We start from the raw sequence: 25,703 nt of genomic DNA on the forward strand, positions 1-25,703 counted from the left end.
TGCTTTGAAAAACAATAATAAACAAACAATAGAAACAATAGAATGGAAAAAAAACAATAGAAAAGTACATTTTACTATTTCTACAAAGCGTTAGTTCAATCTTTTATCAGCTGTAAAATTTTTAGGTCATGTTTACTATTATTATTTTTAACTTACAATTTCTTAGTCCATTGGAATAATAAGCGTGACGAATTGAGTGTCATTGAATTTAATGATGCTATCAATTTACTATTTAAGCTAAATTTTTGTTCGATGCATCGATATAAACCTTCTATTTTAAATTTGTATCCGCGATGTTTAAACACTTTCATTTTTGCTGAATTATTCAATTATTTTGCAAATTTAAATTTCCCACATTTCACCAAATAATTGCGCGCTTACAACGGTGCTTTCGAATTTGTTATTTGGGTTATTTACGTCAAACCGCGGTCAGCTGACGAGCTGTCACACATCCAAACAAACAAACGTCATTGTATACGAAAAAAAACTCTTGAAAGCACATAAACGTTTATTCGTGTTTCTCGTTTCTCTATGAGAATAACGCTGTTAAGGAGAATGTCGTTCGTAGATCTTGCATGTAAGTAAAGCTTTTTTTGTTGTACTTCTTTTAGATATTTCCATAATTCTAAATATAATTGTTCCTTTGCAAATTAGCACTCAGGATTAAGTACAAATCGGAGAAGGAGATCTTTCTAGAATCCAGCATTGAGCGAAAGGAACCGATAAGCCTATTTCGCAAGTGGTTGCAAGATGCCTGCGAGACTCCAGAGATCATCGAGCCGAACGCTATGTGCTTAGCAACAGCAACAAAGTATGTAAATGATTCGATTTAACCACTTATCGCGCTGGTTGCGGTTACAATGTGGTACTGATAAGCGATATTATCACACTCCACCAAAATGTAGGGATGCTGTACCGTCGGCTCGGTTCGTGCTGTTAAAAGATGTTACTGATGATGGATTTACATTCTTCACCAACTACGAAAGCCGCAAAGCGGACGAACTGGCAGAAAATCCCTCCGTCGCGCTGGCATTCTACTGGCTACCATTAAGACGCTCCGTACGAATCGAAGGCATGGCAGAGCGCATATCACGCGAGGCTTCGGAGACATATTTCCACCAACGTCCACGCGCGAGTCAAATCGGGGCATTGGCAAGCCCACAAAGCAAACCGATACCGAACAGAGAGTTTCTAGACCGAAAAGAAAAAGCAATCAAAGAAGAACTCGGACCGGACGGTGTAGTACCACTGCCAAACTGGGGTGGCTATCTTGTCCGTCCGAAAACGATTGAATTTTGGCAAGGACAAACTAATCGGCTACACGATCGCATCCGGTTCCGTAAAGAGCTTGGTAGGAATGAAGCCGTCGATGGTACATTGCTTCATCAGGGAGAAGAAGGTTGGGTGTACGAACGATTAGCACCATAAACGGACAGCCGAATCCGTTGATGCCGTATCCGTCTTCCATCTAGATAACTAATCCGAGTGTTGTATCGAATGGAAAAGTTTAATTTACATATCGGATGTGTAAAGTAATGCACAACAATTAATGTTTGGTTTCCGGGTTAATATTAAACCGGACTTTCTTTTGTTATAAGGATTCTGTTGTTTGATCATGGGAGGAAACAAATTTGTGTTTGACATCGTTTATTTATATTACAATAAAATTGTGGTATGCAAACCTGGAATGCACCATATGCTGTGTGCGGTGGTAATAGTGTTAAATTTTAGGAATCTTATCCCATTCAATAGAATAGAACGAACTAGCATTTCTAAATGGGCAGATATCAGACAATGAAAGTATATGAGTTTTTGGGACCTTCTGTATTCATGCGAATAATCCTTATCCTAGCTTTTACTGTCTATTGTAATGTATTTACTTGCACGGTTAATGGTCGCCATTCGCGATTGCAATGATTTTAAAATGGTAAAAAAAAACTATAACTTACTCCAAATGCAGGTGGAAAGTACTGTTTGTAGGTAAATTTAAATGTATTGTTAGTAAAACGCTTTTACATTTCTTTGCTGCAGTCGTATCAAACTTTTCTTGTTATGGTTTCAAACGTTCTGGACTGTTTTAGAATTTGGAGATGTTATTACCAATTCGCCTTTGATCTTGAAGGTATATTTATATATAGTTAAAGAATGCAAAATATCACAGATGTAATTCGTGAAACGTGGTTTTTTGTGCCGTATAACGATTATAAAGAACTTAGCTAAAGTAGGAGCGAGGAAGTTTTACAGCGCACAAACAGTAGTACAAATGAACTATTATGCTGTATAAATGTAGCAAAATAAAGTTTTAATATGTATCTGAAATGTTTTGCTACCAGACGTTCTGTATTAAGGGACAATAATTACAACAGCTGGTAATTCATACATTAATGCTGTTCTCTTTATGTATTATAAATTGTATACATCTATTACCTATAATAGCTACTATGCTACTATCAAACAGAGGGACTCGATTAGAAAGAATCGTCTGTTTGAAGAACTGTTTGAAACAACCAAACAATATAGGGTGAAAGCATAAAATGAAAACCATAATAATTTCATATTTTGCAAAACATAATTTCAAAATAATTAGTATAAAACAAACTGAATACTATTTTTCATTGCTGTGAAGCGTCTCTTCCTACTTCTTTCGATTTAATTGCTAATGGCCAGAATTAAAAGAGAATAAATCCAATCGTCGTATCAATTCGATAGCTGGTAAACCGGTATCGTCTCTCAGTGTCAATGCCGTAAGTTTTAATTGTGAAATGCGTACACTTTTGTATTTGTTAATACCCGTAGTACTCGACTGCGTTATGTTGCGTTGTACAATCAGACGAAACGTAATTACGATGAGAATTTCATATCCATTTATCGCCGCCATTGCTTGCCATTTGTATTGATGTGCAATGTTTTTTAATGTGGTTTGATGACATTTCAAACAACTGCAGTGATAGATTTTTGGGGGGTTTTACGTACCACACGCGTGTACGCAATTGATCCGGATTAACGTTACACTAGATGCCTGTTCGGAATGACTATTTTTCTCTCTTTTGTTTTACTTTGGTGTTTAGCACAAGCTTGGTCAATTGGGGCGGGAATAAAACGGACAGGTTATGCTTTGTTACCTTTGTCTGTGCATATGTGTGGTATCTATTTGACTTTGTTTGGTCCATTGTGCTTAGGTATGCTGTAACGAATTTATGCATGGCCATCTTTTTTTTATATTTGGTCAGAAATTGTACTTCTGTTTAAAGAAATAGGAAAGCATTCGTTCGCCTCATTCACACTGTAGAAGTTGTGACTGGTTTTTGGTTGGTCTAGATTTGGTAAGATTGTTTCAACGGCCGTGATCATGCATTGATCACATGATATAATTAGGATTTGCTCATTCCCTATACCTGCCTCTTCTATATTTTGTGTTGCATTCTAGTACAAGTAGCTAAACACAAAACATCTACTAATGCACCCAATCATATAAGCGCTTAATTCAATATAAACTGCTTTATTCGATGTGACTCCTCAAATAGACATGCGTATCCGGTACCCTTAACCAAAAATCCTTAACATCAAACAGATACAGGTTGGGGGAGGTTCATCTATTGAATACGTTTAAATCATCTCCTTATGCTCCTTACCTCGCAAACCAATGGAACCTATGGTTCTATCATTTGCTTACAATTACAACTACAATGATACAATTAATGCCACCAGGGCAAGGTTACAAGTTTGGGGGATTATGCTAATTAAGCCATATGCGCAGCCATATTGCATCTCGATTGGCAGAGAAAGTTCGTCTTATTGCATATGGCCATCCGCGCCACCATTTTCCTTCACTACCGTTTACGACAATTGAAGCAACATTCAAACATTACGAACCGGGAACCTACTTTACTACCTGCACAGGGAAAAAGTTTAATTCATAGTTTGCTGACTCGATGGGACCACATCTTTGGCAAAGAAAACAATGGAACTTTTGCAATTAAATATTGCCGATTGCATTGAAATTATCGATATTGCTCTTAACTGGTGACTAATGGCTTACGATTGCTACACAAAGACAACTCATGCGTATGCAGTAGTTAGTCGCTTATTGCTCTATGCTAATGGTAAATTTTTGGCCTCATTCTGTTGCTGTTACACACGTAAGATGTGGTAAAGGGAAATTACTATTTCAAAGCTTCAATCTTACCGCTGTTTGAAATGTTTTGCCGATCATTACTCAGACGAAGCGACTATTGCTGTGTTGTGGGTAGAGGATAGCTTTAAAAATAAATTATTTCCCATTTAACTTAACTAGCAAAATGAGCCAATTATTCTTCTAACACGCCACATGATTGTTCTTGCTGTTTTTTTTTTTTTGTTGTTTTTCGTACATCCCGGAACACTTACACTATCGTTCGTTGAATTTTAACGAGTTCTAAACAACTGTTTGTTTTTTTTTGTTAAAATGGATATTTACGGTGGTCGAAATCCGGATGCATGGGTTTTTTTTGTTCCATTATTATAGGCAGGCTCAATATTAAGTGATTTTTTGTTTTGTTTGGTTTTGTGTATCTATCCATATCACTACCGGAGACTACTACCAAACACCTATCGCGGAAACAGTCAATGATCAACATCTATCTGTTTCATTTCTAACAATTTTGCCAATATATCAGTATGAAGTTGCGTTCCGTTTAAATTTGCTCATTGGTTTTAGATTAATTGTTAAATGTTACTTTGTGGTTCATAAACTTTCTTATATAATTGAAACATTCCTTTGATCCGTAGGCATCCGTATTAATGTCGCTTCTCCCACTGATTAGGCATCGGCGTGATGGCTCTTCACCGTTTTAGCTTTCCCGTTCACAGTTTGTTTTTTTTTTTTTTTGCTCTACCGAACCCCGAACAATATAATTAATGCTTAACGCAAAAGACAGTTAAGTTTCCATAGTGGAAGTCTTGTCGATCTCTTGCTGAGTGATCGATGATAAAAGTCTAGAAAAAAAGGCGTCCATTACCATTGTTTTTAAGCCTTTGCAGGCTACATTCACACACACACACACGAACGTACACACATTTTGAAACACAACAAAAAATCCAAATAGAAGATCATATATCTCTGTTGCGCCTCGATCAGATAAACATTTGCTTTAACCTTACTTTAAGAACTACTCACCAATTATAGGTAACAGAACATTTTACACCATTTCTACGTTTAACCGCTTAATAACCTCGCTACACTAGAAGGTATTAATTTTGGTTTTTTTTTTTAATTTGCCCGTAAAGTTTAAAGTGTACGAAGATGTGTGTTTGTGATTTTGTTATGTTACGTTTCTTATCAATTTTTTAATTCAATTTTTTTTTGTTTTGTTTTGTTCAACTACACATACTACGATTGTCTTTCGAATGGAAAACATCCCGATTGCGGAAAGCGTATTTTTGTTTCAATTGAGATCTATACTTGATAGCACGTCGTTTGTTTACTTTCTTTTGCTTATCATGTTTTATTCTTTCCCTTTTTTCCCTCTCTCTCTCTCTCTTTCTCTTTCTTATCTCTATCTTTCTCTTTATGATTTCTTGTATTAACCATCAAAAACGAATGTTGTATGATAACTATATGCTACATTGTCTCAACTACCGAAAATTGAATTCGTTTTATATTCATATTTCCCCCTAGAAGCGTTCGCAAACAGCTTCGGCTAAGTGTCGCACGATCGTTCTGATTAAAATCTGGTCTTATTCGGTCACATTGATAAATTGATTGGAAATGTAATGTTTAGTTGCTGGGACCGGGTTAGTGGTTTTAGACATGATTCGATTTATTATACGATTTAATTGCATAGGTTTTACTCTCTTCCGTATTTAACGTCTCTCTACGCATACAGCATTCATACCGTATCAGTGGTTTGATTGAAGTTTTAGATAATTTCTTTTTTGGTTATGTCTGAAGATTTCCGGTATCGCACAATTTACAGTTCGGTTCGTTCGGATCTATCGGCGATCGGCGTATGCGCTAACGCTTCGATACGGGTTACAATCTAATTGTATATGTATATTTCTATTATTTGTATAAGACTTAGTATATCCTTACGGTCTGTATATTTAATCATGTAAAGTGTATAAGTAGCTTGCTTTGATCTGTTTTTTTTTTGTTTATATTCGATGAGATAACATTTACCCTTTCATTGGGCTGACTGGTTCCATGATTAGTGGTTGTGCTTAGTTTGATCTGATACCGTTAACTGAAGTCCTTCGACTAATTAATGTAGGTTATTACGCTATCGATATTTTTACTTACTCATATTCACTTATCACAACTAACACGTGGCTTCACTTCCCTCACACAGTATACCTAATACGTACGTAGTAAACATCCAACAGTACTAAACAGGAACAAAAAAAGGATTAAGACAGCATGACAGTATCCATGTCGGTCGCTTGCTGGGCCCGACAGAAGTCATCGGCCCAACGCGAACGACACCTTAGTGTTTGGTATAAGATTTTAGTAACATTATACATGAACGAATCGAACGAATCGATCCATCCGAGCCACAAGGGTGAAAGCGCATTCGAATCAGGAATCAGATTTTCATTTCTCGATCCATTACGATGTACGATCGTATGTATGTGCCATCACATCTCGCGACACGATCAAGCAACGATTAAAGGGAAGAAACTAAAACACACAATCAACAGCCCGGTTAATATTCACGATTAAACCATACGATGTATATGACGTTTTATGCACAACAATATCTTATAATCGGAATATGTTTTTTTTTTACATTAAATGTGTTGCTTGCGTCTTCACGTTGTATCGTGTTTTGCTTTACATCTTCACAGCTATAATTTATGTTTCCCTTGCTTCTTTTTTATATAGCATCGCGAAAAGCTGCCACCCAGACAGGTCCGTGACCGGAGAAAGAAAAGGATGCAAAAAAGGCGGCAACTTTTTGTACGGCCATTGCTAAATCAGTTAGGATCAGAGAGGGTTACAAAACAGTCTGCATTCACCAAACGGTGCAGCATTTTCCTTAGAACTACACTTATGCTGGTATACCCTTACCGGTAAGGTTATCGATGCACTTTTGCTACTAAATACGACAGATACCAAAGTCTTTTAGTTGCTTTTATCGAAGTTTTAGTTGTATGTCTCTCACTGTCCATCGTTTTGGAGAGACTAAGATCTCACCATCTGTGGTAACAAAAGTCTCATTAAATGGTGGATTTTTGTTCATTTCGTTTCACATGTACGTCATCGGTTCGTTATGGGTGTATTGTTCAAACGATAGCGACATATCATCGCTATTGCCACACATCTACCCTGTTCCAAGGTCTTTGATTGCTTGCAAGATACGCTTCACGTGTCCAACTTTGGTTACGCCTAGATCCTTCAAATCACGGCGCGCCAGCGTTAGTAGCTCTTTGCCGCGTATATCATTCTTGATGAAACTGTCCACATACTCCGACAGTTGCATCGCTTCCAGCCAAGTAACCACTTCACCCACACCCCAGTTACTGACCGTCTCGCGTGACGTTGCAGCAGCTTTCGATACAGCTCCGGTTACTGCTGGCGCATGGTGGGAGCTATGTCCGCTGCGGAACCGCAACCAGAATGGTTTCTGCTTTTTGCGATGATCGATTTCTTCGTTCGGTGCCAACACGTTCAGATACACCCTTGTCTCACCGGTCTCGGACGATTGCTGCAGCGTACACTTACCGAGTTCCATTTCCATGTTTGCGAGCGAAACGCTTAGCTTCGTTTCCAGATCTTCACGGAGTATTAGACTATGGCTGCGCTCTCTCAACAGTTCACACGTATCCTCGTACAGCTGTCTAGAGCATCGAACCTGCAGAAGGACACACATTGGCGCGAATTAAAAATGGGGACAGACTTGCACGGATAAACACTTACCAGTTGTGTAAGCTGCCGACGAAGATTTGGTCCCTCGATGATTTTACCACCCGGATGGATGGACTCCAGAGCATCCGCTGTCTTGGAGGCCACAACGTATAGGTTCGGCTGCAGCGAAGGATGTGATATGATAAGAAACTTTACCCACTTTACCAGCGTGCTGACACATTCGATAAAGTTCAGCAGGAGATACGTTTCACGCTCGGAAAACATATCCTCCGAAGGCGCGATATGATGCTCGGACGCGGTTGAAGGTTGTTCCCGCGCGATACTGATACTGTGCTGGCGTTGTTTCTCCTGCCAGCTCTTCAGCGACACCTCCAGGCTTCGGTTGCGGCACAGCATCTGTACACGGTTCTTGTGTATGATCCGTATCATGCCAGGCGGCTGCAACCAGGCCTCTCCGTCAACTTGTATCGGAACGCATTCTTCACCTGGAAATGTTGAGCATACATGTCATGGTCATTGTTCTTCCAACACAGACTGCAACTTCCTAAAGCCTACCAAGAATATTAATCTGTACACTTTGGCACTGAGCTATTCGATGATGCTGCAGGTTGATAAGCCGCGATGCAGCCATCTGCACGGATCCGAACACTGCCACTACCTCCAGTATACGATCGTCAAAGCTCTGGGCCAGGAAGCAGTCATCCTCCTTCTTACTGCCCCAGAAGTTTGTACCACCCATAAAGCTCGGAATGTTTAGCACTACGATACCCTGCAAGGAAGGCAGCGGAATGCGTTGTCCGTCGCACTCGAGCTGTACCTTTTGTTCCAGATTTTTGTAGGTTTTTTGTAACCATTGCTTCGAGCCGAGCACACCGTACCACATGTAATTCTTTGCACGTGATCGACACTTTTCCGGATGCTCCTCACGCTTGTTGTGAAAATCGAGAGAAATCTTCGCATCGATACCTATTCCAAAGTAGTTGTTCATAACCGCCTTCTCGTAATATCCTTCGAGCAGTGTTTCATCCGGATCCATCAGCGGGCTTACGGCAGCACACAAGGTGTCGGCATTAGCAAGCAAACACTTCGATATGAAACCGGTTCCGGTGCTTACATCTGTAAGGATTTTTAAACATTGTAGACGATTTCTGAAACAGTCTTCTTGCGGCACTACGCCTCGTAATATACTTACTTGGCCAGGACGGCAACCGGACGAGCGGGTTGATGATGGGCAGCTTCTTTACCCTCTCTTCCTTTTCCTCCTTTTTCCTCTCCTCTCTGGCATCTGAATCCTTGTCCAGATTGAACAGTCCTAGGTTCGAGCTGAAGATGTTACTCTTGGAGCTACCCAAACCCTCCGGTTTGAACAGCAAACTGCCACTGCTGATGCGTCTTGATGCTGCTGGAGAACAATTTAGGAAGCGAATGTGTTCCGAATCAAAACCCAACAAGTTCGGATTGTTATTCGAGTGCCGACGATTGATGTCGATTTCGCGCGGTGCCAGCAGATTTGGCGTATGCTCAGAATGGCGTCGTATTTCCGGCACTCGTAACGATCGTAATTCATCGCTAATGGCAGGAGACGGTGGTTCCACTACCACATTGATCGTGGGGATGCACGTCAATCGGAAGCTTTTTTCACTTCGATCATCCTTCTCGTGCTCATCGTGGTCGGCCTGTTTCTCCTCATCTTCATCATCCCTTTCCGCTCGCTCATCCTCATGGCGATCTTCATCATCTTCCTTTTCGTCCTCCTCCTCGTCATCATCTTCCTCCCCATGTGTACGACCTTGCGGTTCATCATTTTCACTTGAGGATCGCTCGCCTAGATCATCATCCGGAAGACTTTCATCTTCATCTTCCGGATTTGCTGCCGACACTAGCTTCTTGTACTCGAAGCCAGACGACCGAACTGTGTCCGTTTCTGATACAGACATATCCGAAGGTGAGCCGTGTATTGGTAGCAAATTGCGCGCAAAAGTTTTGATGTTTTCGTACTCATTCTCACCGACGGACAAACGGTTCGTGAATCCTGTTCCCAGGCTTCGCGTCATGCCCCGATGCGGACGTTTGAAGCTCTTGCGTGCAATATCGTTCCCTTCCACAAATTTGGCCAAGCTGCAGAATCGAGGTTCCTTTACCTTCTGATCATCGCACCGATTGTCGATGTCGAACACACGGTTTTCAAACCCGCACTGCTCAAGCTCGACCGTATCATTGCGCTGCTGCTTTACCTTAAAGCTTCTTCGCTTCGTATGATCGAGTGTGCACAGGGTGGTCGTGTCTTCCGTGATTGTATTATCCTGCAATGCTCCCAGCAAATCTTGTCCCAGCACTGAGCTTATGTCATCCATAAGACTTTCGCCGTGTAATGCTTCCGTTGTGTCACTTGTTTCCGGTGAATCGATATGGCTGAAGCGATCGTTGTCCAAGTCCTGTCGTGATGAATTATGTGGGAATAATGAAAAGGTAATATTGTGCATAGGCCTCATGGGAAAAAAGATTCTATTGCACTAACCTGTATAATATCACCTACATGAACCTGCGAGTTGTTATCAGATTGTCTATCGAGTATCTCCGACGTAACGCTACATTCTTCGTTGCTTATTGCTGATAGAATATCACTGCCATCGCCTGGTACCTCATCAGAGGACGATCGTTCCTGTTGAAATTGAACAAATATAGCTTACCATTTCTATTGGCTAGTTCGTAACTTCTCTTACCGGCATGTCCGTATCGATGATGGTAATGTTTTCACTGAAATAGATGTTTTCCGGTGGTTTTTCAAGACTCGGAATACAAATCGTGGGCACCTGCAGCATATTACATGAAGAACCAGCTTTCGATGACGTCGGTTCCGTACCAGCCAGACCAACTTTGCACGAACCCGCAGCGCCCAAACGTTGCGCTTGGGTGCGATAATAATTACGCTCATACACTTCAATGGGCTGGAATTGCATGTAACCACTGTCGGTGCGATGATGTCCATTGCCTTGTCCAGCCAACTGTTGCTGGTGATGCTGTTCGATCGTTTTCTTAAACGGTTTAAACCCTAACCGCTCGAATGCGCTGTTCGGATCAAGATCAAACTTAACCGTCTTCGTGTCCGACTCGAACGAAAAGTCGTACGGTGCCGTTGTGGACTGTGAATCCGACGTCGTGGTGGTCGTCGACTTTTGATTCAATGTATCATCTTGATCTCTGGCCTGATTGTCGGTCGCAATTTCAGACTCACCCTCCATCGGTGGTTCGAGGATGGTTTCTGCCATCTTCGGTTCCGTGTGCAGACTGTTCTCCTCCAGCTCCTCAATGCTGGAGATACGATAGGACTCCGGCACACCGGAACTACGGCGACTACCACCGTCGGCGAATTGTTTCGGGACTGGCAGATTGAGGGTGCTGAAAAAATGTTCATCCATCGAGTCGCGTCGCATATCTGGCAGGGGTGAAATGCAGGTCAATCGTGATGTAGACACCGAGGGCGATATCATGCCGGGAGGTGGTGGCAACGTTGCCGGAGAGGTGTTGGCTGAATTATCCGATGAGGAAGCGGTGGCTGTAGGTTTTGCAAATCAAGTTGGTTAGACACTAAAAATCAACTACTAATCACACCACCAACTAACCTCTAAGTGTGTTCATAGGCACGGAAAGGCGCTTCTGTGGTGCGTACGGTATTACTTTCTCGCTCATCTCCACCACTTCATGTATTGCTCGCTTGAGGCTGTTGGCCCGGCATAAAAGTGCTTCCTTCTCTGAACGGCGGTCTATTCTACTGATGCGCTCTTTGGAATTCAGTTTATCTTTTTCGTTTTTCTCTATTGTTTTTCTGTGAAAACAGCCCAACGGAAAATCAATCAATCGTACATCCGTTCCAGTCATTGAAAGCAGCAAATCTTCAATTACTTACGTATCTATTGGTCTTTCTGAGGCACTTTTTTGAGCAATTTCTTTCAGTGTTCTAAATAATTCGTCGTCACCATGAAGACCAGCTTCCTCATCCTTCAGAGTATCTAATAACATTCCTAACTTTTGTCTGAAAGAAACAAAAAAAAAAACAACCCAATGCCAAATTAGTGATTCAATTTCACTTCACTACTTCGGATTCGGATTAGTACTGTGCCAGGGGTTGAAAAAAACAAAGTGAATTCCTACCTTAAAATATCACATTTGACGCTTAATTGCTCTTCGTCGGAGCTGGTTTCTCTTACTCTAGCAATAAAGTCATTGACCGTTTCGCATAGGATTCTCGTCGATTGTATCATCATTTGCGTGTCTTCGTTGTACACAATTGACTGGAGATGCCACAGTGCGCTGTCTTCGTACTGTGATAGCAACGGATCCGGATAGTGCGAGATCGACATCTTCGGTGTCCGTGTTGTCGCGATGCCAATGTCCCGCTCGAAAACCATTACACTCCATCTGTCCATTGGAAAAAAAGGGAAGCAGAAATGATTAAGCTTACGAAATCTAACGCGGAATGATTAAACGACCCAATTCGTTTTCTCACGTTGCTAATCGATGTTTATACTTGAAGAAACGTGTACTAAAACCACTACCATTTCTGATCATTTGCGCTTGTATTTGTTCTTATGTACTACCCCGAACCATATTTCAATGGGGCCAAAGTGTCAATAGGACTCACGGGAAAAATCGAACCATAATTTCTCAAGCACACTGTTCCACGTTCTTGTCGCCATGGGTCTCCCTTTATCATTCCCTCATCGTCGTAATCTTACCTGTCGAGCATTTTTGTGCTGGCCTTCTCATACCGTTCCAGCAGCTGCGGTAGGTGTGCATCATCATCGCAGGAACTTCCCCAACCGAGGACTCGTGCCAGATCGTTTCCCGTACCCAGCGGTAGAACAGCTATTTGGCATTGTTTCTGCAAAGAGCAAAAGTCAAACACTCGCAAACAACTTTTCACCTCGATCGAATTTACAGAATCGAGAAAGTTTAATTCGCTACCATTATTGCGTACAGCGCGATATAACGCAGGAAGGGGATGGTTGGTGGAGGAAACAGGGAGGATAATTTTAGAGTAAAGAGTCACGTGTGAGGGTGAGAGTTTGTTATTCGAATGCCAACCATCAATTTAAGGAAAATGTGCTTAGGGGAAAAAAATCAGCCGGGTGTGCGGGTGCGGCTTTATGTCGAGTTTCAGAACTGATTACACAAAAGTTTACATCGAGCAAGGTGGGAAACTTTAATCAATTCTCGGAAGCTAAATAAAAGTGGCAAAAAATATGCATGCTTTTGTCATTTGGTACGCAACACACCCATGTCATGGGGGAATATGTTTTCCAACCAGGCACGCCTGTCTATGAAGCAACAGCAGATGTGTATTTTTCATTTGGAAAGAAAAATTAAAAAAAGTTTTTTTTTAAATAAAAATCATTTCTTTCTGTTAGTTAGCTACAGCAGCTTTGGCTGTACCGTATATTATGCATCATCAGAATAGCAACGCTGAGACACATGACACTGAATTCCTCTAATCACCCTCTGATTTCAACAAAACCCATATGCATGCATATGGCGTTCCCAATTCCGCTAACATCCAAAACAAGAGAAAACCATTAACACCAAGCCTAGCCACTACATTCCATTATATGTAGGTAGTGCTCGGTAGCTGTTAGCCACGAAATTGGAAATGTTTTAACATTAATCGAGTAGCAGAATATTGTGCTGAACCTGGAAACCTGGAATTTAAATTAATTTTCCTGTGGTCGCTACATCAATCATCTGTATAATTAAACAAAATTAATTTTCCGCAGTTTCTTACAATGGAACACTTTTTTTGTAACACAAATGTTTAATGATATAAAATAAGTCCATCATATTGTCTACTTTCCCTTTTTTTCCTTTCATCTTTTGTAGTATTAAATTTTTTTTCTCACGTTTCGTACACGGCCACAGACATATGAAGCTGTTATCATTCGCCCCAAAACACACATCTAAAGATAACATCAAACAAAAACTTGGATTTCTTCCTTAATCATCAAACAGGACATTACGTTTCCCTTTACCCCGGTGCGCCGTTGAAATTGCACCCAAAAAAATAGGGAAAAATGTGGCCCGAAAACATTCATTCCACTTCCTCATCATCGTGATCATAACCGTTGCTCGGTTACATCCGTCTGGCAACCCCCCCGCAGTTCTCATTAGATATTAATCCTGCCCTTCTTCCGTGGGTGTATTCGTTTAGAAGCAGATATTGGTGAGAGTTTCCTGCATTCCTTTTTTCTTACATCCTTTCTGTCACCATTCCTGGACGAACCCCTCCACCATCCCCCTATTTTTCCCTCGATACACATTTCATATAACTCATTTCCTGCGGGCGGGAATAGCATCTCATCCAACCGTGGAACACTCAGTCGTGTCAGTACGTTAGTCGGACGTATTGCTTGCGCCCAATGGCGTTTGCTGGCCCCAGGGAACTTTCATATCCGTCTTACGAATAAGCTGTATACGATCTGTACTTTGAACGTAGCTCACTGTAAAAAGAAACAGACTTTTTTCCACGTAAGCAACCATGTGTCGTCTAGGAATTGTGTAGCTAAACAGACGGGATACGTAATAATGGGGATATTGGTGAGCTAAGGTAAATATTTATTGGAAAACAATGCTCAAAAATTCATCCAATTTTTTTGTTGACAAAAAATGGTAAACTTCCTGTAATAAGTTTCATATCGTCGTAAAACATCCAAAAATTCATTCAAGTTAGGAAAGAGCTCTGAAATGTAGCAAAAAGCCTTTTCAAATGGAATAATCGTTCAAGCTATTATTATACCATTCCTTAACCACTTTAATCATAACGCATAGTTTGGTATCGTAGTGCCAACTTTAGCTGCTGCCCTCCAACTATCTCTTCAAAGAATTCATTCCATACCATAACGTGTCATAATTCGTACCCTTGACATTTTACTACACATCGTGCAGTTTACAGCAGAAAGTGGAACATCCCATCCCAGACATTCCTTTTGCGAAATCGTCGTCACAATCGGTACGACACAGTGTTGGTCATGGTCGAAATAAGTCTGTCCTTGATACAACTTCTACAACCATCGATGACAGACAGGAACGCATCGTATTAAATGGGAATTCGTCGAAGCATTTCCATTTGGTTGGGCATAGTCGAAAAAGGGCAAGGCGAAAGAAGGAAGTATCAAACTGTACCAGCTGGTACCGTCCGGTCGAATGCTTTACTTAAAATGACAACTCAAAACGAACGAGAAACACAACCGTTTCAAACGGTACAGACAGCACGGCCAACCACCTTATTAGCATACCATTTTCAGGACGGTTCCTAATGAGATGAGTTTTTTTTTCTGTAGGGCCACGAACAAAGTGGTTCGTTTGGAGTGAAGCGCAAAAGCGTTCGCTTCTAATTTGCCCAACGTTTTCGACCAACTGAGCAAAGCTGAGTACAACCGGAAAGAGGAACTCGAGGTAAAAAAAAAAACATGTACACTTACTTGCATGTTTAGATGGTCTATCTCGCTAAGTACCCAGCCGACGGATCCGTCCCCAGAGCAGATCAGTATGCGAAACGGATCAAAATGGCGAAACAGACGTAGCCCGAGGCCAGGACCGCTCGAGATGAGATCAAATACTTGGGCCGGATTCAGGAGCTGCTTGAAGCGTCGCAGGAACTTCACCCCCTGGTTGTCGCCCGACTTGGAGTTGACGAACACGAGCAAGGGTGAGAAGCTGCCGTGAGGTTTACAAACGTCCCACGCCTCGTCTAGCCCGATCGAATGGAGCGATGTCGGTGGAACCATGGATACGCGGGCCGGACCTAGTGGGCACGAGTTTGGTGCCTGGGGTCGGCAGGCGGTATGGACCGTTGAGCGACACCAGAGACATCGCCAATCTTGCAGACGCATGACGGAACCGCACGTTTTGTCGCACACCAAACATTTGGATGATACGGGCAGGTTGCCTTCCATCCACTGGTGTGGCATCACGATGTTCTGTTCATCAAAAAGGAGGAGGAAAAATGCACGTGAGCACTTATGATGCACGTACGCACTGCTCGTGTGCTCTTACCCCATCAGTGTCCTCGATGATATCCTTGCCGACGCTAGCGAGCGTTGTCCATTTGCAGTTTGAGATTGCTTTTGCAGCGCAACGTTTATGAACCTTGCATTTGCACACCTCGCAGGACAACCCATGGGAAGTAACGCCAGATAGTGCCTCCCGGCAAACGTTGCAGTACGTAGGCCGTGCATGAGATGTTGCATACCTTCGAGAGGGAATTGAACGAAATTTTGCATAAAATTTCGTTTAAGCTTGGTAATTGGCATATAGTAGCGGAAATCAGAAACGTACCAATGATGGTGACCGGAAAGGAAATCGTGTTGATCTGGTGGTCCGGGTTCGAAAAATTCGCGCGCCGAAGCAGCCTTCAGGGCCTGCAGCCAGTCCTCCATTTCTCGGCGTGATTCAGCACACAGCACTAGCGATCTGGTTGGTGTAATTAGCTACCAAAACAAAACGAGAATTTTATATTAGCTTTGCCGAATTTATACGAACTACAACTGTTTCATTAATCATTTCCCAATCGAAGATTTCTGCTCCCATGATTTGCAATTACTGAAATATACTCCGTGACACAATTTTTATTTGCATAACTCGTAAAATAATTCGTTTTTTCCGGAATAATTAATACAAAACAATGACGATGTAGTTCTCCATTTACTCAAGCACGTCTTTCCGCTTCCGTTTAGGTAGAACATGTCCAACCAAACCAACGATTCGCACAATCATCATCGTCAAGCGTCATTACATCGATTACTGTGGAAGGCAACTTCAATGAAGCTGACATGCCATCCCAATCAACATCACCATCACCAACCACTTACGATGCCCGAGAGAAGGAAAGAAAAAAGAAACCGATCACAATCTTAGAAATGGCAATTAGAAGGTAAACGTAACAGGATCACTGTTCATTAGTACAAATTTGGACAGCATTCCAACATCGCAGGGTGGGATGATGCTAGCAACACTTGTCCACTAAGCAAACCCCACTCAAGACCACTACTATTTTACCTTCGTCTATTCTACGAACATTTACGTGAATATAACACCGGACAATTAATGAGGAATGGTCGGGTTAGAACCAAAGCTGTGGCAAAACCTTTCGCACTCTACTCAGCAACAACAACTACGCCTCGTATCGTAAGTGATGAAATATCACGCAACACATCAACCGTCTCGGTAGATCTCTTCCCATCCCGGCCCTAATGCCTACGCATCTCTGGCCCCAACGGAGCCCTTTTTCCAATTAGCAAAGCTCATCCTCATCGGATCATCGTTCAGTGGCTCCGGTGGGTTCCAACTTGATCTCGTCTCTACTTCCACTTTTCGCACGAAACCCTACAATGAACGTTGGGAACGTTGGGAGCAGCAAATACAAAGAGGAAAAATGCTATTTTATCTCGCGTTAGAACCGAACAAACAAACGGTATAATAGAGGCCGCTGAGGTTTCTTCACCATTTATAATGTCAGCCATATACCCCTGGTGCCGGTCCTCGAACCTTGTGTTTTTTCGCCAACAAACCGCATCACACCGTAACATCACCCAAAGCGAACCATATGTAAATAGCATATCCCATGCCTTTGGTATGGCACAGGTATTGGAGCTTTTCCGTCGCTTTCCACACTGTGTGTGTTTCTTCTATTATTTTGCTCTTTTCTTCTTTCCCTATTTCTTGCTTTCTTACTCTTTTTGTAACACACCTCTTCATTGGCCTCCATTCTTGCTGAGAGATACGGCTGCGTCTAGATTCCCGTTTGCTTTGTGGGAAACACGTCCCAGCAAAAGTGAAAGCTTTGTTGAGCAAACGGTTCTGGCAGGGTTTGTTGATACCACATCGTACCGTACTACACGGGTGTACGGTTTACTCTTTGTTTTTACCCTTTTCCTGGGCACTCGGTATACTGAGTGCACGAGAAACCCCGCGGGTCACATGTTCAGCGTACATACTTCTGGGAAAGGACGTACCGAATAGGACACACAATCCATTTTGACGAGGCGATATTGTACCAGCGTCAAGACAAATGCAAACGCACCGATGCGTGGTTTCACATTTAAATTTGTACGTTGCTTTTTTCTCTTCTCTATTTGCTAATAGAGTTTTTGTCCTGTAACCTGTAAAAGGTGTTATCTTCATTGAGTTAAGCTTCACCTTTACCACACAAACACACAATGTGCCTATTTTCTGCACAAACAATACCAAAAATCGGTACGCTACAGAGCAGAACATGGCAAACCAGGCAAGCACCAGCCAGACACCATGGTTCTGAAAGAACGGTAAAAAATAAAAAAAAGCCCATGGTGGTAAATTACAAACAACAGCACAACGTGGCAAACTAGGCCATAACGTGAATCCTTCCGTTTCGTTGAATGTTTAATCTTAGCTTCGCGTAACTGGCTCGCCTTGCCTTGGCATTGTCCGTACGAGCAAGGATCCGTGCAAAAGCGCGGCCCAGAGAGAAACCCCATCATGATAAGCAATGGTTACACGTATGCCATATTTGTTTTTCCCCCGCTCTATTCATGATTTTTGAAATGCATGTAAATGTTCGTTTGCTCTTTTTTCTGTGGGCTTTTCTTTTTTTTGTTTTTTTTTTTTTTGGCATTCGGCTGAAGCACATTGCGCGAAGATTCACTGTCTCTAGATGACAGATAGGGTACAACCAACAACAAAAAAACAGACACAATGCGTTCCCGACTGTTCTGACATTGCTATTTTACGGTGTTTGGAGATTTCGAAAGTAGCTTTGTGGTTTTGATGTTGAAAACAACACGCAATCAACGTACACGATATTGTGTCAGTGAACCGCAAGAACCATTGCTGTTTACAGTGATTTTAAAAAGTCTACAGAAGTGCTGTTTCACTTTTGTTTGCACAAAACAAGCATTTGAATGCAGAGTTTTCTAGGATTATGAAAGGGTTTTTTTAATAAAGTAGCTCTCATTGTAAAATAAATTGGTATCATACAGAAAATAGATTTAATTTTTCTTTTAACACTGTAGACACTTTGGCAGCAAGCAATCGTTTGATTCGTATGCAAAATAATACGGAAAAATGATTCGCAAAAAGCTCAGTAATCGTTAATGGAATGAAACTGAGCACAGACATTTGCAAAAACGAAGGAGCTTTTTTTTCTCAAAAAAAAAGCTCCCCAAACGCACTGTAAAAACACTATTAACACCCCGTGATTATAGTATCGGGAAACGAAAAAATTATTGATCTATCCAATATGTCGTTAATCCGCAAGTTTGTTCCGACAAAGGGTAGTAACAATGGTAACAAATCCTTCCCTTCAACGAGCACACACACACACAGACCTTAACCAAATGTACAGCACGAAGCAATAAAGGGTTTATGGTGACGACTTTATGCTTCCCAAGTACGTGATGTTAATGATTCACACAAAAAAACCCGAAAAAAGCACGACGTACTGTACTAGAGCGGTGTTATAATAAAAATCCTCTCGGCAACCATTTTCGGTCGTTGCAATTCCTAGAGATCAACATCCGAAACAAAACCCCTGCTTTACAGAATATATAAAAAAAACCCAGGACTACGAATGATGGCGACATCGAGAGGCATTTGATGGTTTCGTAATGAACCTCTCCAGAAAGATGGTAGACGAAAGACAATGTCAAGTGCAATGCTTTTTATTGTTTCTCCTTTGAAGTAGGTTCGTTGCGTTCCGCATTGTCAAGTCAAAAACCCAACAAAAAAAAAAGTAACAACCATTCTTCATTAGTGCTGATCTTGAACATGGAAAGAATTTACATTTTTAACGTTCAATAAATAGGATGATAGGAGATGAAAATGAATCTGTAACTTTTTTTTATTACTCCACCATCATTAGTTCACTAAACAAAAAATAATCATCCGTTCCATTAACGCGGAAACGCAACCCAAAAGCAAGCTAATCAACTGTATAATTAATGTTTTTAGTAGCTTTTAGTGTAGTAGTAAAGCAAAACCTTCAGCGAAAAAGAAAATTCGATATGAGATTTACCCCCAATATAAGGAACACCCTTTATTAAGTCCTTTTTTTGAGCGTTTAACATCAATTTTTTTTATAATAAATGCTTTTTATGCGCATCCTTTTTTAAGAGGTCTTTTAAAAATTTAAAAAACAAACGCTAGTACAACATAACAATGACACAGAACTTGAGCATTTAAATGAAAAATTCAACTCTATAAGAAAACGACTAAGACACTTACCTGGAAGCTATGGTTCGCATTCTTCGTACTGCACTCCGCAAAGCACAAGTTGGAGAGATCGATTTCATCGAACAGATCGCTCTGAAAAGCATAACAGTACAGAGAAGAAGAAGGAGAAAATGAAAACATCAAACAACATGAAGACAAAGTTTGTCGAAACAAATTGTACTGTCAATTAACATTCAATCGTTTGTTCGCTAAAGTGTGCCTGGTTCAAAAATACAGGTTGTGCTTTTCATTTTTTTTTTCGTGCAGATTTTCTATTTTCACTTCGTTGGACGTGTTTTCGCCGAATTAAAATCAGCGCTTCATTTATGATTTACCAAGCTGTATATATGTACATTTTCCATAGTAAAAGCTTTATAGGAAGGGATAAAGTGGTGAAGGGAGGGAAAAGGAGATGATGGAAGGGTAAGCAGTGGAAGGTCAAATCGGGAGACGCGTCCTCGCTGGAAAGTGTTCGATACTAATGGTCGTAAATTACGATAAATATACCCCTCAGTCGAGCGAAAAAGCACATAAAATGTCAATTTACGGTTTGTTAATTAGATTTTGTGAAACGCTCGTAAAGAATAAAGTTTGCTTCGGTACCAGCTGTAAAGGAAGTTGTGGCCCGGTGTCGCATCGCAACGAGAACCGTAAATGGTGCGCCCTAGATGATCGATTTATTCAGCCTGTAAGCGTTTAACGCGTTCCATCATTTGTGTATTCTAAATCCTAAGCTTTGACCACCCTTATCCTAAAGCTTTCCGACGCCAACGAGCTCGGTACTACTTTTGCAGCGAGCTATATGGCCCCAAAACTGGTGTAACTGGTGCGTCTTTAGTTTCGTTAGAACTCCTCAGAACTTCTTCACCAACACCATCATCATTCTGGTTAGATGAGATTGGTTCAATTCGGACAGGACAGGACACTTCAACGATCTAAGGGACGATAAATAAACCAAACCGAATGAATGAGGAGAACGAACAACAACAAACCAGGATAGAAAAGGAGATAAGTTTTAATTAGCGTTCCTTATCTGATTGCCTTTGAATGAATAATCTCGCGGGAAAGGAGTCTGTTTATTTACTCTTGCGCCGCCATTATGCTGTAGTTGTTTTTCTTTCTTGTTTGTGTGTGTGTGTGTTTTTTTCCCCATCCCTCTCTGGGTGGGAGGGGGATCACTTTCAACCGAACGGCCAGTAAATAAAGATCAACGAGCTGGTCGATGCTGTTTTAAGCTGGAAAGCAGAATACGGAATAAAAAGCAAACCGCTGGCGGGCGTAGGTACAGTTTTAGTGATGCGCCTCGGTAACGGTGAAGCTGCTGGTGTAGGCTCACCGATCCTTCGACCATGGACCATTTGTGCCTTAACTTGCCGAGACGGATGGTAACCGCGACACGGCTACGTTATAGCCGTTCATTATGTAAATATGTGCTTTTTATGCGATTTACCACGCCAAATCGGACCATTAGCACGTTTATTAGCTGCGTATCCTTGAGCGCCATACTTCAAAACAAACACTTTTAGGATTAGCTTGATTGGAAGAAGGATGCTTTCTCGCTGACACTAGCCTGTGTCGAGTGGTCGAAATCTAACACTTAAAGTCAAGCACTAGGTTAAGAGTGTAGTATACTACCTATAGAAATCGTAAGTATAGTTATTGCTATAAGAACCATCTAATTTGCTATAAAAACCATCCTCTTACTGCCATTTGTTTTATATCATAATAATGCGCAGAAAGCAATAACTTTACGTACCATGTGAACAGGCATTTATGAGACCCATTGCTACAAGAGTACAATATTACCAATTTAACCAGCAACAGCATGTGGCTCATCGCTAACCCATGCGGAATGTCTTTATTATGTGTTATTGATACATTATCAACACCTGGCGCACAACTGTAAGGGATGCCAATAGGTTTTCTTTGGTCAAATCTGTCCACATGATCCTTTTTTTTTGGTACGGCTCAGAAGCAGCTTTCAGAAGCTTGTTTTTGCTAACATAATCAAAATATTACACATTTGTAATGGTCGATGGTAGCAGTTGTTTGTCACCTTTTTAAATAAAGATAGACCTTTTTTGCATCGAGAATGTTTATGGCGAGAAGGTGGTTATAATAAATAGGTTATTTACTATTCAAAACGAACACACCATAATAATTTTTTATTACCAAATACGGAACGGAATCATTTCCTGCTTAAAGTATTTTACAATTTTTCCCCCAACTTGTACCCAAAATTAACTAAAAAATATTCGGCTGCTATTACTTGCTACATATGTCTAAAACGTTTAGAAATGATGTTTAGATCAAATCGTTTAATTATCGGATTTAATTTCTCTTAAGCTGTGAAAAAATTTACATCTAACAAACATCACCTCAAAACTTTCCACGCGGCACTGTTTCGTTTCAAGCCGCCAGCCGGTCGGGAACTCGTTTTGAATTAAACATCCACCGAAATCGACGCAACTAAGTAATTAAATTATTCGTCACACAGGCCAACGCGCCTGAGGGGGCCGTAAACGAATGCTGCTGCTGTGCAAATTAATTTGTTATTTTCAAATTTTCCTCATTTCACGCGTTACGCGAAGGCAGGCGGCAGACAGTTTTCCCACCATCGGAAACGATGTTCGGAATGTTGTACTTTTTCGATACGAGTTACAGTACCCTGCAACCCACAGTATAGATACGAATCATTACCGTTGTGAAAGCAATACCATGTTCGTTCATTTTTTGCTTCATTACCAATTTATTTATATAAATAAATAAAATAATAATTCGTACCGCAATCACAGCTTTCACTCGTTCGATAAAGCTTTGCCACGGGAAATCGTGATTACGATAGCTTTTTTCTGTCGTTCTTCACGTTCATGTTTCGTACGAGCTCACCGTTTTCCACTAGGATTCGGAACCCATCATGCCCGGGCAGCTACTGACAGTTGTGTATGATTTCTTTTTTTATCAATACACACATATCTGGGCAAAGATCCTTTTCCTACCGGGACATCTTAAGCACAAAACATCAGCACAACAACAACAAGTTTTCTAACAAAGCTCGTCCATCGGTTTCGCTCTTCACGGCCGGCAGACGTCTTCAACAGCGACAGCAAGGAGAGCAAAATCACAAACATAAGTGAAGACTTATACACCTTGCTGGGATAGGTGTACGTTTCATGGGAATTCGAACGCAATGAGACACACACCATAAGGGTGTGTAAGGGTGGGGAAATATGCTCCCATCAGGATGACTTGTAATTCAATTTTCGACTCCCTATATTACATTTCACTAATGGTGGCATCAACTTTCCAGATTGTGTGCAGAAACGAAGCAATGAAGAATAATAAAAAAAAAACTCTCATTGCCATGATGCTTAAGTTCAGTGAATCTTCGTTGCCCTTCACGGTTGTACCGTGGAAATATACCATTTCTTTACTTATGCTACTTAAATCTCTATTGTAAAAGTAATCACATAAGTACTGCGGCACAAAAAGGGAAGCAAAAAAAATCCCCATAAAATCCGGTACAATGTGGAAAGTTACAATCGTTCTTTGAAAATAATTTGATCCGAATAGTTTTGTTGTAGACGCTGTACTAGAACCGTACGAACAATGTCAGTTGGTACTAATGGTTGCCATAGCCTCTTGTTTTGCGGGGTGTTTGCAATAGGGATCAGGGATAAGAACTTGCAAACTTTCTGTTAACACTTCCACGTGAAAGAAGTTAGTAGCGTCTTAACGTTTCGGTCTTAAGCTACCTAAGCTACCGACAGGGAATAAAAAGCTTTAGCTGTTACATGTTGAATATATACTTTATATGCCAAATTATACTTTTAATAAATTGTACTATAATTTTTTTTTCACTTTTTATACCGGAATTAGAAAATCTAAGTAAGATTTTTGAGATTAATTTTAAACATTTATTAAAGCAAGTCGGCTTTAAAGCAGCATGCTCTCTCCACAAGCAAATGTTTGATATAACAGCAACTGCTTACTAAACAATAGCTTTCCCTAGGGATAAAGCCATACTCTCCAAATTATACTTTTAATAAATTGTACTATAATTTTTTTCACTTTTTTGTACCGGAATTAGAAAATCTGAGTAAGATTTTTGAGATTAATTTTAATCATTTATTAAAGCAAGTCGGCTCCCTCCACAAACAAATGCTTGATACAACAGCAACTGCTCACAAAACAATAGCTTTCCCTAGGGATAAAGCCATACTCTGTTGAGCTTTTGTTTAATTTTTTTACAAAAGTTCGTCGTGTGCCTAGTAGATGCCACGAGCCTCTTGGCAATTTCGTGTTCTTCTACCCTGCAAAAAAGGATTTTCGACCTAGTTTCCTGCTATCCTGACTGACATTAACCTGACAGCTAAGTTGTCATCCTTCCGTGCTTTTGGGAAGGAAAACTTCTACTTTTATAACTAAATCACACTTGTTGTTTAGTTCTACGCACAGACTAGCCCGTACTTTTATTACATAGCTGTTTCTGTATTTGATAATTATGAGTAGAACAGGTATACACTACTACTTCTTATGTTTTTGTGTTCGTCACACATGTCAAAATGCCTTTGTTTCTAAAGTAGAAGTGTCTTCTTCCCATAGAGGCACGTGTCACATTATTTAATTGAACAATTAATCAGAAGTGTTTTGTTGTTTTGCATAATTTGTGAGCTGTAATTGTTTCATATAACAAAAAGGAGATATATCGGAAAAACAATGGTACGAAACTCCTTGATATTATGAGAACTTCTATAATTATTAAACTTGTAATAAAACGAACGAATACGAATAAACAGTAGCAAGTTTATACATTCATAACTCATATATTCTTCACTCACAAAGATGTATCACATTGTTTCACGTTTATTCCCTTGCTCACTTGTACCAACAGGTATTTTTTCACATTCTTTCGTCCAAACAATTCCTAAGATTCATCGCTCCTGAGCTATTGTAATTAAAAATGTTACTATATACCAAAATTCCTCCGAGGCTTATACTTCATACACTAGAACACGGGCAACAAGGGAATCTTCAAACGAGGTAAAAGTAATACATCGGACGAGAATGCGAAGGTTTGCCTTGGTGTGGATTCATGTTAAGTAATTCACCAGAAGCCAACCCCTGCACGATCTCGGCCAGCTATGCTTGCCCAGCAGTTGTTTGACGTCATCGGTGTACATTTTTTTTTGTAAGGTATTGTATATACCTTTTGCATAGAGTTGTTTAAATCCTTAAGCTAATGTTAAGTAATCCAAAATACTACACTAATGTGCAACGAAATCAGAAAAAAAGGAAAAGCTGTCTGTCAATCAAACAAAACATTAAACCATTAGTAACTATTTGAAATACTCTGACAACAAAAGCGACTTATCATCCACAATTCTCAGACATTATGATCTGTGCGACGCTGTTGTAGTCGGTGCTAATGCATTTACCAAGAACTTCTGTTTTACTACATTAAATATTTATTTGCTAGATTAACTCGTACAAAGAACATCGAGTATTGGAGAATGAACCTTTTCGGGGTTAGATTCAGAGCATAAGTCGATGCCCGTATCGTCATACATAGGATTAACATTTAGTTCTTTAATGACATCTCATAAAACGTTGGGCTCATTTA

The 25,703-nt window shown here is 40.7% G+C and overlaps 2 protein-coding genes across 2 annotated transcripts in view; one reads left to right on the plus strand and one right to left on the minus strand.

The window, feature by feature from the left end:
• The first annotated feature begins 435 nt into the window (after positions 1 to 435).
• LOC125764350 (pyridoxine/pyridoxamine 5'-phosphate oxidase-like) lies at positions 436 to 1,697 on the plus strand. The gene is made up of 3 exons (XM_049428514.1): positions 436 to 577; positions 655 to 811; positions 906 to 1,697. Exons 1-3 carry the CDS (start codon positions 532 to 534, stop codon positions 1,426 to 1,428), a joined length of 726 nt encoding a protein of 241 aa, XP_049284471.1. The 5' UTR covers positions 436 to 531; the 3' UTR covers positions 1,429 to 1,697.
• A 4,900-nt stretch (positions 1,698 to 6,597) lies between these two features.
• Positions 6,598 to 25,703, minus strand: part of LOC125764273 (diacylglycerol kinase eta) — a 42,351-nt gene continuing 23,245 nt past the window's right edge. The window contains exons 3-16 of the mRNA XM_049428326.1: positions 20,093 to 20,173; positions 16,172 to 16,323; positions 15,890 to 16,085; positions 15,316 to 15,813; positions 12,580 to 12,725; positions 11,996 to 12,262; positions 11,751 to 11,876; positions 11,467 to 11,669; positions 10,567 to 11,399; positions 10,362 to 10,505; positions 9,036 to 10,278; positions 8,399 to 8,959; positions 7,895 to 8,328; positions 6,598 to 7,829 (exon numbers count right to left, since the gene is read on the minus strand). Coding sequence (XP_049284283.1) covers positions 7,299 to 7,829; positions 7,895 to 8,328; positions 8,399 to 8,959; positions 9,036 to 10,278; positions 10,362 to 10,505; positions 10,567 to 11,399; positions 11,467 to 11,669; positions 11,751 to 11,876; positions 11,996 to 12,262; positions 12,580 to 12,725; positions 15,316 to 15,813; positions 15,890 to 16,085; positions 16,172 to 16,323; positions 20,093 to 20,173 — 5,415 coding nt within the window. The 3' untranslated portion in view covers positions 6,598 to 7,298. The remainder of the gene's footprint in view (positions 7,830 to 7,894; positions 8,329 to 8,398; positions 8,960 to 9,035; positions 10,279 to 10,361; positions 10,506 to 10,566; positions 11,400 to 11,466; positions 11,670 to 11,750; positions 11,877 to 11,995; positions 12,263 to 12,579; positions 12,726 to 15,315; positions 15,814 to 15,889; positions 16,086 to 16,171; positions 16,324 to 20,092; positions 20,174 to 25,703) is intronic.

This window comes from Anopheles funestus, chromosome 2RL (genome assembly GCF_943734845.2).
Source record: "Anopheles funestus chromosome 2RL, idAnoFuneDA-416_04, whole genome shotgun sequence".
NCBI lineage: Eukaryota > Metazoa > Arthropoda > Insecta > Diptera > Culicidae > Anopheles > Anopheles funestus.

Bases quoted from the DNA above. Each gene is read 5' to 3' on its own strand.
- LOC125764350 (XM_049428514.1), top strand. From the start codon at position 532: ATGAGAATAACGCTGTTAAGGAGAATGTCGTTCGTAGATCTTGCAT. The intron at 578-654 runs GTAAGTAAAGCT...TTTGCAAATTAG, and splicing joins GTCGTTCGTAGATCTTGCAT to CACTCAGGATTAAGTACAAA. The intron at 812-905 runs GTATGTAAATGA...ACCAAAATGTAG, and splicing joins TGCTTAGCAACAGCAACAAA to GGATGCTGTACCGTCGGCTC.